General features: G+C 49.0%; 1 protein-coding gene across 2 annotated transcripts in view; it reads left to right on the top strand.

Annotated features, from left to right (window-relative positions):
* The window catches only part of XRRA1 (X-ray radiation resistance associated 1), a 58,065-nt gene extending 44,912 nt beyond the window's left edge, over positions 1–13,153 (top strand). Inside the window, exons 11-18 of one of the 2 annotated variants that reach the window (XM_084623258.1) lie at positions 959–1,096; positions 2,439–2,532; positions 3,499–3,617; positions 5,974–6,285; positions 7,712–7,889; positions 9,552–9,667; positions 10,834–10,939; positions 12,057–13,153. In XM_084623258.1, the coding sequence (XP_084479384.1) occupies positions 959–1,096; positions 2,439–2,532; positions 3,499–3,617; positions 5,974–6,285; positions 7,712–7,889; positions 9,552–9,667; positions 10,834–10,939; positions 12,057–12,328 (1,335 nt within the window). In that variant the 3' untranslated portion in view covers positions 12,329–13,153. The remainder of the gene's footprint in view (positions 1–958; positions 1,097–2,438; positions 2,533–3,498; positions 3,618–5,973; positions 6,286–7,711; positions 7,890–9,551; positions 9,668–10,833; positions 10,940–12,056) is intronic. The other variant, XM_084623259.1, reaches the window with a different exon arrangement.
* Positions 13,154–13,857: the final 704 nt, after the last annotated feature.

The raw sequence follows: 13,857 nt of genomic DNA, 5'->3' as shown, positions 1-13,857 counted from the left end.
AGAAATAGCCTGTGGGAGGCAGAGGAGGAAAGAGCAGTGAGGACTGATACTGTGCAGACCATGGCTGCTGATTTTAGGGTCCCTGAGCTGGAACATGGAGTAGCAGGTGGGCTCGGTTTTCCTACCCGCGACTGGGGAAGTGGCACCGACTGGGAATTCTAGAACACTGCCTGAGATGGCCCATGGGCAGATTGTCTGGTGGGACTTGGCTCCCTGGAAGGGGAAAACTGTATCGTGACATAGTCGGAGGGCTGAGTTACAGAGAGCGCCCCGAGTCCTGCAGAGCCTGTGGGGCGAGCGAATGACAGACAGAAGGGGGCACCAATCCAGGCAAGAGCTAATCCCCAGGCCTAGCCATGAGGAGGTGTCAGAGCAGGGAGTGAAACCCGTTACCGGGCCGTTCACATCTCTGATAGCTCTTGGTTTTCAGGCTACCTGTAGGCTCAAGCAGAGATCACAGCAGTGGTGTGTTTGGTTCCTATCTTGAAGGTTTTCATTACAACTATAAGGTTAGAGTTTTAATTTATTTAAATGAAGGCTTAGATTCTGGAGCATAAGATGCAATCAGCGGGGGAAAGTACCCGCTGGTTGTGCTGCCTGGAGCCAGGCCAATGTGAACATTGTAGATAGAATAACGGCAACACACCTGACCTGTTTCAAATGGGGAAACCGAGGCACAGAGCGGTTAAGTGATTTGCCCAAGATCTCGCATTGAGTCAGTGGCAGGCATGGGGATGGAACCCAGGAGTCCTGAGGCCTAGTCCTTGGTGTTAACCATTAGGCTTCATACATTATCTCTTACTTGGTTTCATTCCATGAGTACTTTGCTGATCTGCAGTGAGTGTGGATTTTTCATGGTAATTGGACTGGATTTAGATGTGACCATGTCCTGGAGATCCCCGTGTGGCAGCTCTGTCTGTCTCTCTCTCTCTCTCACCATTCTCCCTTGCTCTGTAAGGATGTTTTCGTGGAGGGAAATGACCGTTCATGTCTCGCCGACTCTGGGACTCTCCCTGCCAGTTTCAGGAACACCTTGATCCAGGAGTTTACACCCCCTCTTCCGGAACTGCGCTATCTGAGCCTGGCCAACAACAAGGTGAGTCAGCCCATGTGGTTACAGGTTGGTGCTTTCCGGAGTAGTCATGGCGAAATCTGGGCCTGTCAGGGGACAGGGGAGCCATTATTGTGCTGCTACGTGCAACTCGTTGGTATGCTTTCTTGAGGGAACTGGAAATACACTCACCCCGGAGACTTCCTGTGGCCAGGCGTGTTCTGCTGTACCATGGGATTGTAAGGAACTTAGAAACCTCTGTCCCCTTGTTCTATCCTAGACACTTGCTGTCCCCTCAGTGACTCCACTCCTGGCCTGGTGGTAGGCTCTAGGATTGAGGCTGTAGAAGGCACTGGGAGGCAGAGGTAGGGCCTAGGGCATTGCCCCAGCGTCAGGAGCTGGAGGCACTGTGCTTGCCTCTGGGTGTACTGGAGCAGCCCAGGTAGGAGTGGTCATTGCTGCACCTTTGAAATCAGTAGGCTCCAGTTGCTGGCTGCACGTCGGTGCAGAAGGGCGGGAGCAGAGCCTGCCCCTGCCCTGCCTCCTCTGAAGCTCCTGGCACTCTGTGCTCGGAGAGTGGGATTGGGTTGTGCCAGTGCGTGGGTGCAGTGGAGGGTACCTCCTCCTCCTCCTCACACCCCCACGCACAGTCAGCTGTAGTAACAGAGCAGTACTAAGACACTTGAGCACTAGGGACGGCAGAGTGATCCAGTCTAGCCCGCTCTCTCGCCTGGCTGCTACCTGAGTGCTGGGTCTTCCTAGTCAGACTGCAGCATGGCTGATGCTCACAGAGAATCTGCCTGGGGAAAGCTAGATGTAAATGGAATTGTTGTTCATCTTGTTATAAATTAAGATTGCAGATACACCCTCCTCTTTGCTATGGAGGTGTGGCTCATTGAGACTACACTTCCCAGCATGCATTGTTCCATGCTGATTCAAGCTACTGGACTGCATGTCCATGTGACAGATGAGGGTGGCTGCACCCCAGCCCTGCTGTCAGTGTTTACTCGGGAAGAACACAAGCTTTGCCCCTCAGAGAGCGTACCTGGCCCTTACACGGTGCTTTCCATCCATAGATCTCCAAGCACTTTACAAAGGAGAGCAGAATCATCATTCCTGTTTTGCAGATGGGGAAACTGAGGCACAGAGCTGTGAAGTGACTTTCCTAACGTCACCCAGTGGCGGAGCTGGGAATAGAACCCAGGGTCTCCTCAGTCCCAGGGCCGTGCTCTACCCACTAGACAGCACAGTCCTCTCTGTCCCCAAACTGCTGCCTCGGGGATTCAGCCCATCGGGTACCTTTATGATGACAGTAAAATCTGAGTCCAAGAGAGTGCCCCAGCGCAGGCAAGCAGGGAGTGCTGTGCCTTTGTATTTTATCTTGCAGATCAAAAATGAGGAGGACCTGCTAGCCGTGGCGCTCTTTCCCTCTTTGACGGAGCTGACATTCCATAGCAACCCCCTGACCACCCTCAGGAGCGGTACGGGACCAGCCAGGATCCCTGAGGGGTCTGGCCCTTTAAGAAGAAGGGAAACCCGCAGGGCCTGCTCCCGCTCCCCTGGAGTCAGTAACAAAACTCCCCTTGAGGTGCAGGATCCATCCATTGCTCCTTTTTGAAAAGGGGCTATTTCCACGCATTGCCTCGGTTTTGCTGCTCCAGCACCTGTTGTTCTGACAGCTGGCCGGACACAGGAGTTGAGGTGTTAGAGCTGCTGTTACTTTAAACCGCTGGCTGCCTGCTCAGGTCTGGGAGAAATCCCACTGGCCTTAGCCTCCATGACATCTGCAGGGCAATACGCAGGTTCTCAGTGTCCTGGGCCAGGGATGTGTCTCTTGGGAAGGGTTGGGCCTGTTACAGCCCTTGTGCTCTCCTGGACACTGCTTCTGTAGCTTTAAGCCACTCCAAAGTCTGCGGGGAGGAGGCAAGGCCTAGCCTATGCCCACATACCGGCCGGGGGGAGCAAGCCCTGTCACTCTAAATTGTGCGGAGCTGGAGCTTAAGGGAGTTAGGTGCATGACTCCACTGAGTTTCTGGGAGTTAGGTTCCCAACTCCTTGAGGTTGCTATGACTAGAGCTCCGGGCTCCTGAGTCCCATTGCAGTGACCGATCAGCTGCCTGTTGCTGATAGACCAGTGAGGACTGGGACAGATCCATCCCCAGCTGCTGCGTCTCATCGTGGCTCAGTGGAGCTATGCCAGTTTACACCAGCTGAGGATCTGCCCCAATGCTTTTACAGATTAAAGCTTCAATCCAGCAGCAACCGCTGGAAGCCAGAGGAGGTGCTGGCTCATTGTCTCACTGCATGAGTCAGTCCAGCCCCTGCTAGCCCGGAGAGCCTTGTCTTGGAACTGAGCAAAACGCGGGATCTAGAAGAGAGCTTGCTTTCTGCTTCTAGAGCGCCAGGACAGATACAGCTGATTTTAATACAGTCTCCTTGTTTGGCAGGTGATCCACCATTGCTAACCAGTTTCCTTCAGCACAGACTAGGGATTAAGCTAATTAGAAGAAAGATTTCAAAACTGGAGAAACCACACATCTTCATTCCAGTCAAGGCGAATAGGAAGGTATGAATGGATCAGCGTGGTAAACACAACCTTGAGCTCAGTGAAGTCAGTGGTAAACTCTCATTGACTTGCATGATTCTGACCGCTCCTGGCTCCTAGCACCTGGCTGACCCGACATTTCTAATCACTAGACAGTCTGCAGAGCGCTAGTCATGTTACATATTCAAAGAACACGTACATGAAGAATGGTCCAATTATTGTGGACTCCCCAGTGGTACATCTGATCCATGTCCAACTCTTAACAGTGTAGGAGGAGTTCACATCAGCCCAAACCAAATACTGCAGCAAAACGTTGCAGTACTGACAGAATTGTGCTTCTCTCTGGCTGAAAGCTCAAACTGCATGTTGTTCTGGGCGGTGGAGCGACAATCCTCACCCACCAACCACTAACGAGATGGTTTGAAGTTGCCCATTAGCTGTTTGTTCATTCCAAGTATAGACAAGATATCGATATCAATCAGCACAGAGAAATATGACAGGCTCCTAGCCCTGGCGATTTTACGGTCTAAATAACATACAGTCCGTATCATGGCCCCAGTTTAACAGAGCACTAAAGCACATGCTTAATTTTAAGCAGGTGCGGAATTCCAGCTCTATTAAGCACTGCAACTGCGTAATGTGACTTTCAGTATAATTACATGGGGCCCCTCCATGTAGTGAACCCCGCAGAGCATGCGGGACTCGACCCTCAAGTGAGAGGGCTTTGGAGGAGCATAGACGTCTCCATCCCATGGATCCAGGGGATCCGTAAAGATGGGCACCCCCTGATATATGGAGGCAGGAGCTGCTCTGCATGAATGACTGCTGCTCTGCTGGCTCCTTTCCTCCTGGCACATGCTTCATAGATTTGAAAGCCAGAAGGGACCCTTATGATCACATAGTTTCAACTTGCGTGTAATGCAGGCCACAGACTTTCTTCCAGTGATTCCTGCTCTGTGGCTCCAGCAGGGTCTGAGCTGCCACTAGCAAAGTCTTCCTGTGGCTGCTCAGTAGAAGGTGGGGGGCTTACAGGAGTTAAGGATGCATCAAGCATGATTTACTCCTGCCTGCATTTCTTGCAATAATGAATAAACTTCCCCTGGATGTCCAGCCAGGGCTGCTTCACCCTGAGATTTGCGCTGTCCAGCAAGTGCATCGCTAGGGTGTTGACTGAAGACAAGTTGCTTCCCAGAATGTGGCAGAGCCTAGCACATTCCTGACACTCGGCTCTCACAACCTGGCCTGGAAACTGTGGAATAAAAACATTCCCACGACAATGGCAATTAAATTCTGTTGTGGCTGAGCGAAGGTATAACATGGATTGCTCTGGTCTTTGGGGATGTGGCTAAACTATTATAACCAGCTTAAAAATGGATCAAGGTGCAGAGAAGGGCTACTAGGATGATCTGAGGGATGGAAAACCTACCTTATGAGTGGAAACTTAAGGAACTTGGCTTGTTTAACATAACCAAGAGAAGGCTGAGGAGAGAGTTGATCCATCTCTATAAATACACCAGAGGGATAAATACCAGGGAGGGAGAGGATTTATTTAAGTTAAGCGACAATGTTGGCACAAGAACCCATGGATATAAACAAGAAGTTTAGGCTTGAAATTAGGCAAAGGTTTCTAACCATCAGAGGCGGTGAAGTTCTGGGACAACCTTCCAAGGGAAGCAGTGGGGGCAAAAAACCTAACTGGCTTCAAGACTGAGCTTGATCAATTTATGGAGGGATGGTGTGAGGAGACTGCCTACACTGGTGTGTTGCCCATTGGTGACTGCCAGTAGCAAAAATCCCCAGCAGCCAGTGATGGGACACTACATGGGGAGGGCTCTGAGTTACTACAAGAATTTCTTCCCAGGTGTGTGGCTGGTGGGTCTTGCCCACATGCTCAGGGTCTAACTAACTGATTGCCATATTTGAAGTCAGGAAGGAATTTCCCCCCAGGTCAGATTGGCAGAGACCCTGGGAGGTTTTCGCCTTCCTCTGCAGCATGGGGCCTGGGTCACTTGCAGGTATAAACTAGTGTAAATGGTGGGTTCTCTGTAACTTGAAGTCTTTAAATCATGATTTGAGGACTTCAGTAACTCAGCCAGAGGTTAGGGGTCTATTGCAGGAGTGGGTGGGTGAGGTTCTGTGGCCTGCAATGTGCAGGAGGTCAGACTAGATGATTACAATGGTCCCTTCTGGCCTTAAAGTATATGAGTCATACCTGGATGCTGATGTTGGCTGTGTCTGCATTCAGGCCCTACCTACACACACCGTTTATTTAGAAATGCCACCGTCCCTTCCAGCATGGGTCAGAAGTCCTATAGGGCGCTCAGTATTTGTCAGGGCTCAGAGAGCTCTGGAGGTTCAGCCTTTACTTCTCTTCCAGGTAACATCACATGTCCCAAAGGTTCCAAAGCAGCTGCTGATGCTAGAAGCTCCTCTTGAGTCCTCCTTTTGGAAACTCTGGTCGGATACAGAAGGGGGTAAACTAGAGGAGTCTGAGGAAGGATCACATAGGTTGAGCCTGTCTGATCCTCTTCCGCCGATCAGACCATCATCAGAGCAGCAGCACCAGGAGCCTTATGATGCCGCCGAAATGCTTGGTAGCCATAGGGAGGTGCCGGAGAAAGAGAAATGTGATTCCAAGCTTGGCCCTGACAGCGCTGGAGATGACACTGAATTGTTCTTCCTGACTCAGGTGTGTGAGCGTGTACCGTGTGTGTCTGCCTAGTATTAAGCCAGCTTCACTTGTGAATTCATGAGGGAGGTATCTAGCTTTCGAGAGCCAAAGGCTAGTCCAGACATGCTCAGACGGTGGAAATGACCTTTGTTTTCTAAAAGAAGAAAGCATGGCATGCATGTAACTGAAGGTGGTGAGTCAATTCTCCATTTACAAGCCAGCTGGAAATAGAAATCCCAGCAGGAACAAGTACAACTACATGCCCAGCTGTGGTGTTAGTAGAAACCAAAAATCAATTCTCTGCTTTCCTGGTCATGCTTGCATTTACAAAGGTAACATGGTTGCAGGTGGACTAGATGGTTAGGCGCTTGGTAACTGACTATAGAACCTTGCCCTTGCAGTTACTGGTTCAAATCCAGCCCTTGTCATCAAAAATCATTAACGTCTAGTGGCTCTTTACTGATGTGTGTGAAACAAGTTGGTTGTTGCTTTTCTGTTCCCACTGGGAAAGTAACCACATCACAAAAGCCATTGGCACCAATCAATTCCCTTATTAGAAGTCTCAGTAGAGGTGACCACATTCAAGGGACTACTTGTGCATGGAAACTGAATTCCCACCTCTCCTCTTGAGGTGTTGGTCCAGATCCAGACTGAGGTGCATTGGCTGGGCAGAATGGTGAAGTTCTTGTTAGTTATTTGGATTGCAGTAACACCTACAGGCCCTAATTGTGCTCGGCCCTGTATACACATCGCACATGTACAAAACCGTCCCCAACCAAAGAGCTTCCGATCTCTGTAGGCCACTTCCTATTTTGCACCTGGCCTAGGGATAGTGGTCTAGTGGTGAGAGCAGGGTGCCAAGCACCAGCACTGCTGACTTCTGTTCCCAGCATTTCTAGTGACTCTCTGTGTGACAATGAGCAAACTCCCTGTTGGTCTTCAGTCTGGTCTGCACCAGGATTTTTCTGATCTGGAAACAATCCCATAGACAGGGCTGAGATGAGCTCAGGCGTCACTACTACCTGGTGTTTAACCTTAAGGTTGGACTGTGGTAAGAACAACTAAGCAGGTCTTAGCCTGTCTGAAAAATCCCAGCTTAGCAGGGATAATATAGGCTTCTCCAGCGGGGTTGCAGGTAAATTAACGCTTGGAGTGTGTTATGATATTAGATGCTATACTTTAATTATTAAATATTATTATTACAATGCATTCAATTAGGAAATCTCGATGCATCAAATTTGGATGTTTAAAGGCCATTTTTACCCTCACTTAAGCCCGAGTAGCCCCGAGGGGCTATGCAGTTGCAGTTGATGTAGCTGGTAGAATTTGGCTCTGAGAGATCTGCGTCCGATCTAGAGTTTGGGTGGGGTAAAGGCAGGTTTTTGGTGACTTGCTTTGCAATGAAAAGTGCCTGTTGTAAATCCTTTCCCCCGGATGTCTGAAGCTGGATCATGCGGATGACATCCCCAGCTCCGTCTGGAGACATGAACTGGAGGAAAGAGAAGGGAAAAGGAAACACAAGCCCAAGACACTGGGCAGCTGCATGTATATTCCCATGAAATATAAAGGCTATGAAGAATTGCTCCATGTGAAAACTGACCCTGAGTTCATTGAGCCAGTGGGTAAGTCCAGAAAGCTGATTTCTCTTGATCAGAAATGCTTGTTCTGTAGATCAGATGAGCTGGTCGGAAAGGTCCTTCTGACCTTAAAACCTCTGAATCTGAACCTGCCGTTGACCTTTAGGTTAGCAGGTGTAACTCAGAATCTGAACAGTCAGTGGAAAGAACCATGTTCCTAAAGTGCCTCTCTTTGCCCCTGAGCAATGTTGGTGTTAAACTGCTGCCTTTGGAGTTTTCCACAATAAGGGTAACGTTCACCTCTGGGCAGGGGGCCAGTACATGGTCTTTGTGTCACGCAAGTCCCTCTCGGCCCTATGAGGCTGGCCCTGATGCAGGGGTGCATTTTGGGTAAGTGGAGTGAACCAGATCATCCTTTGGCCCGGAATCTTATGCATCTCTTTGCTCTGAAAGGCCGTTTCCCTGGGGTAGTTGGGTACGATTCAGTCTGTCAGCTTCTGAGCCACCCAAGTATGAAAAGACAGCAGTTAGTGCTGGCAGAGCTAGAGGGCCCTGTGCTGGTGCGGGGTCTGCCCTTTCATACCTCAGTCTGAGACCCTGGCCACGTGGAGCCACTGAAGAACCAATGACCTATTTTGCAAGCAGAGGGGCATTAGCCTCGGTGTCCTGGCTAAATTCCTGCTCCCCAGGTTCCCCTGCACTTTCAGCTGGCTGATATTCTCCACTTCCTGTGAAAAATCCTGTTCTCCCCCAGGCTGGGCTGACTGCGGTTCTGATCCATGCAAGTGAAGTATTTGTTCATTGCCAACTGCATGCTGAGCTGGGTGTCTGACTGGCATGTGCGAGCTGAAGCCCTGTCTCAGTTTGCTTGTCATGTGCCAGTGAACAGCAGAAGAAATGGTCTGTATTCTTCCCAGCCCAGCCAGGTCTCCAGTGGCTGCCTTGACCCCATGCCGCACTGCAGGCTACAAAGCAATTGGAGCAATGCCGTTTTCTCATTGGCTAGCCAAAGCTGAGATCCAGCTTTCCCTTGGGAATGTTACCCTTGTGAACAACCATTCTCTAGCCTGTGTTGAACCTGGTGTATAGTGTGGATTTTAAATAGGGGCCGAGTCCTACTCCACAATGGGCCATCTTTTAGTGGTGAATGAGGTGTATAGTCCTCCAATGTCTTGTGTACATAGCTGGTAGATCCATTGGTTAATGGCAGTGTGATGAGGGGGGATTTGATAGCTGCTTTCAACTACCTGAAAGGGGGTTCCAAAGAGGATGGATCTAAACTGTTCTCAGTGGTAGCAAATGACAGAACGAGGAGCAATGGTCTCAAGTTGCAGTGGGGGAGGTTTAGGTTGGATATTAGGAAAAACTTTTTCTCTAGGAGGGTGGTGAAGCACAGGAATGGGTTCCCTAGGGAGGTGGTGGAATCTCCTTCCTTTGAGGTTAAGGTCAGGCTTGACAAAGCCCTGGCTGGGATGATTTAGTTGGGGATCGGTCCTGCTTTGAGCAGGGGATTGGACTAGATGACCTCCTGAGGTCCCTTCCAACCCTGATATTCTATGATTCTATGATGAAAGCAGCTAAAGATGATTTCTTATCTGATTAAATAGGGGAAGGCTTTTTGAAGAGATCTGTAAGTGCTAAGTGTTACTGTAATTGTCAGCCGCAGCAGGGGGTTTCTTCAGACACACCGATTTCCCTTTGTTCTAGGAATGCAGCAAAACATCCAGGCGCTGAGGCGTGCTCTGAAACAGCCCCTGGTGTATCGTGACTCGAAGGCGAGGCTCGACAGCGTGCAGAAGCCATATGTGCCCAGAAAAAAGAAGGTAAAACATTTAGGCTTTGATGGCAGAATAGTTATTTTTGTTCTCTGTCTATATCTGGAACTGGGTCCAAGCCAGAACTTTGGATCCAACCCCTGCCAAACTGCGCTCAGAACTTGGTAATGGACTCAAATGGAAGCCCTAGATCTGAATGTCCCCCAGTCAGATCTGGGTCAGAATTTTGTATCCCTGAGTCATCTCTTATTAAATCCTTCATCTCTTTTCATGTCAGGCTCCAAAGTTTTGGCCCAGTGCTATCAGATACCTTCTAGTCTAAGCAAGTGGGTCCCATCTCCTGATATGTCGCGTGTCAGGCTTCCAAGGCTGGTACAATAAGCTTCCCTTATTCCTGAGTGAAGAGTTTCTGTTCAGGGCCCCAGGCTATTGCTCATCCTTGCCTTTCATAGAATATCAGGGTTGGAAGGGACCTCAGGAAGTCATCTAGTCCAACCCCCTGCTCAAAGCAGGACCAATCCCCAACGAAATCATTCCAGCCAGGGCTTTGTCAAGCCTGATCTTAAAAACCTCTAAGGAGATTCCACCACCTCCCTAGGTAACCCATTCCAGTGCTTCACCACCCTCCTAGTGAAAAAGTTTTTCCTAATATCCAACCTTTCGTTGGATATTAGGACCATGGCATGCTCCAGACCCCCACCTTGCCATTACACGATCATTCCAAGCTTAATCATGGCATGTTGTGTGCAGTTTGAATGGGAACTTTTGGGCATGGGCTCACCCCTGCTTAATCTGGTACCTGGGCACAGTTGCCCAAAAAGATTGGCAACCATTGGTCTATGGTTTAGTGAGGAACTGTCCATCTCCAAAATGTTGACAGTAGCCCACCAGGATGGGTCGATGCTATGGAGTAAATTCTTACATTGCCGTAGAATGATGTAAGAGCCATGCTACTCTGTAATTGCACATCATGCAGCATTTTAGGTACAAAGGACAGCTGAGAAACATGGACCTGATGTAGATTGGCACATCTGAGACACGTCTATGACCAGCTTTGCTCAGGGCAAACTGAGCCGAGCACTTAGAACGGATAGGCCGTGTTTCCAGTGAAAGCGCAGTGCGCCGAACATTGCAGGGCAGGGTAGGAGAATAGTGGAAGATGACCAGGGACATGGACCATCACACCTACTCGTCATTGTCTGCTTTCCTTGTAGATGGGGAAGCCATCTGGCCCTCCGTCTCAAAAGACTAAAGCTGAGCTGCTGGAAGAAGTCTTCCTAGCCATGAGAGGCAACATGAACATCACAGAAGTTCCACTAGGTATTTTCCCCTCTGTATTTCTGCTCACTACTGTTCACTTGCATGCAAAGATTGTGATAGGACAGACCTGTGCAAATGTTGGAAACATCTGCATTCTGAAGTATTTGAAATTAAATGTGTGTGGTCCAGTGACTAAGGGCACTAGATTTGGAAGACAAGTTACCTATGTTCCACTCGTGATTTTTTGACAGGGACTTATGGGTGACCTTGGAAATGTCCCTTCTCTGTGCCTCAGTTTCCCCATCCCTCTAGGAGGTGCTGAGTAGCCTGTACAAGTTAGGCAGTAGGCAGCATGTTATAGTCTCAGACCCGCAACAGCCAGGGCGCGCATGGTACTCCGTGATGTGAACCAGGAACGAATCATGAACTGGACCCTGCTGCCATCTGTTTCCTCAAACTAAATGGAAAAATGGCTTCCTAAAGTGGAAAAGTACAAAACCAGAGTGTAGCTTCCGGGCTAACCAAGTACCTTCCGCTGCAGGTTAAACAGACCACTAACCAAGTGGAGGCACCGTGTTCAAATTTCCATTCTAAAGTCCGTATTTTCAGGTTTTATAACAGAATAATCCTGAGAACAGGGGCCACAGCATCAAGCCCTGTAACTGACCTTCACCCCACTCTTGTACTACAGTCAGCCCCATTTGACAGAGAAGGGAAACAGAGGCAAAGGGAAGTGACTTGTCCAAGGCCAGACGAGTTGGAGTTGAACTCAAGAATGCCAGGGGCCCAATCCAATACCTAGGCCATTTAAACCTCTCTAGCTCCAGAGCAGAACCTTTCATCCCAAACTCTACTGTTTGTGCTCCCGACGCATCAAAACCTAGCGTGGGAAGAAGCAGTCCCGTTTGGAAGTAGTTTAGTGAGTGAGGTTCTTCAAACAAGGTAGCTGGAGTCCAGCTATCTATGGACTAAACCATTTTACTGTATGGACCCAATCTGTGCAGTCCCAGTTGCCTACAGTAAGAGCTGCGGCTGAGTTCAGAGCATAGGATCTGACCTGACAATGTTTTCTGTATCAGAAGTGGGAGGGAAGCAGTAAAGATCAAAGTCACAGTGAGATTTTAAAAGACCAATTCCAGGGGAAACATAGTGAGATCATGTTTCTGATCTTCCCTAGCATCTGTTTTGCGAAAGAAGAAATCCAACCGGAAGGAGTATCAGGAGGCTCTGAGGTTGATGAAGGAATTCCACAAGAAGTACAAGGCTGCTTTGGCAACTTCCAATAAGGTGATTTGCAAGGAGAGTGTGAATAGCCCAGAGCCGGGGCAAAGCCCCACTCAGGAAACTTTTGTCAAGATAGAGGAAAGTAAACCAGACTCTCTGCCTCAGGATACGGATTTGGAGAAAAGCTCATCTCGTAAGAGGAGCTTAGTGACATTTGCTTTGTAAACGGGTCTGTGGAGAACAGGAGCTTCCTAACTTTTGTGTTTCTTTCTAGATATATTTTTGAGTTAGTTTTATAACGAGGTTAGTGCGCTTTTCGGAGCGAGGGTTGAAAATGCAGCACAGTGAAAAGGTTTGTGTGTAACATGCCAGGACAATTGTTCTCACTTGAGTCCACATAGTTACAACTGCAATCAGTGAAATAAACAAATAGCTCACAAAACACCCAGTCAGTTATTGCCCTGCTGCTGCCACCAGCAAGGCGTCTGCCGCTATAACGTGGTTATTCTGAAGTAAGGAATCCAGCTGGCTAACGTGCTGCTCCAGGTGTGGATGGGGGCGAGTGTAGAACTCCTTTCATCACCCAGGGTGCAGTGCAGTGTCTGTAGATGGGTGACAACAAGGGTGGCTAAAGGCACTCGCCCGATGCCAGCGACGGCTTCATAAAGTAGTGAAAACAGAGGGAAGGGCAACAAATGGAGCTGGTTTCACATGTTGCCATACTAACTTCAGCTCATCTTAGCAGAACATTCATTAACCCTGCCTGGTTAAATTTACATGGACGACGAGTTCTCTTCCATGCCCCTCACACCTACTCCACATGGATTGCGGACCTAGGAAACTAACACATTAAAGTACTTGTATTTCGAGCATAGATAAGCAAGGTGAGGATTCCACTCCACGTAACTGAATCATTCTGAGCTAGGAATAGGTAAGAACTCAAGACAAAATATTAAAACATTTTCTAAGCAAAATATACTCCAGCGCATGCATTTTTGCGAGTCACACCTGTAGCATAACCCCGCAATCAGGCACCTGCCTGGTGGTTGTGTATCGCAGTGGTGTCTTTCCCAGAGCAGCAGGGGGGCTGGATTTGTGAAACGTGTGAAGCTGATACACTCTTTGTTTCTAAGGCAAGTGCACTAACTCAGGTGACTGCTGGAAACTTATCCAGCGTTCAGCTTTTAAAACAAGTTACTAACCATTCACTCCTACCCTGCAAGACCAGCTGCTGCTGAGCTCACCTTGCTTGGAGTACAGCAATAGCCCAGAGAGATTTTAAAAAGTTCTACATGGCTCAGAATTGAGTTAGGAAAACAATGTGTGGGCTGAGTCGTATTTAAAATTAAAGCCCCTCCCCTCAACTCTAGAGGTGCAGCGGCAGGGCGAAGGAGCACCATTGTAACACCCGTTGCTACAGTGGCTGCGGAGTTGTTACAGACCCGGTTGCTCTAGGCCGTGTGGCAGCAGTTTGACTGTCTGAATGGGCTGTGTTCATGTTTGTACTGAAGTACTTCGTGCAGCACTCATCAATGCAAAGACTAATTTTCCTGTAAGAGGCAGATGTTTGACAGAAACAATCACAGGGCTTGGGGGGAAGTGACCTGGGAGGAATGATTAAAAGAACTAGTGTGGGCCAAATTCAGCCCTGAAGGGATTCCACGGTACTTGGGCTAATTTACCTAAACCAAATCTAAACCAGTGATAATGCTCAGCATATGCAGGGGGGGAAGATGGTAAACACCATGGAAGGG

Source organism: Lepidochelys olivacea (assembly GCF_965140295.1).
Source record: "Lepidochelys olivacea isolate rLepOli2 genome assembly, chromosome: 1".
Taxonomy (NCBI): domain Eukaryota; kingdom Metazoa; phylum Chordata; order Testudines; family Cheloniidae; genus Lepidochelys; species Lepidochelys olivacea.
The sequence above is the reverse complement of the archived record's forward strand: the minus strand, read 5'-3'. Positions and strand labels throughout refer to the sequence as shown.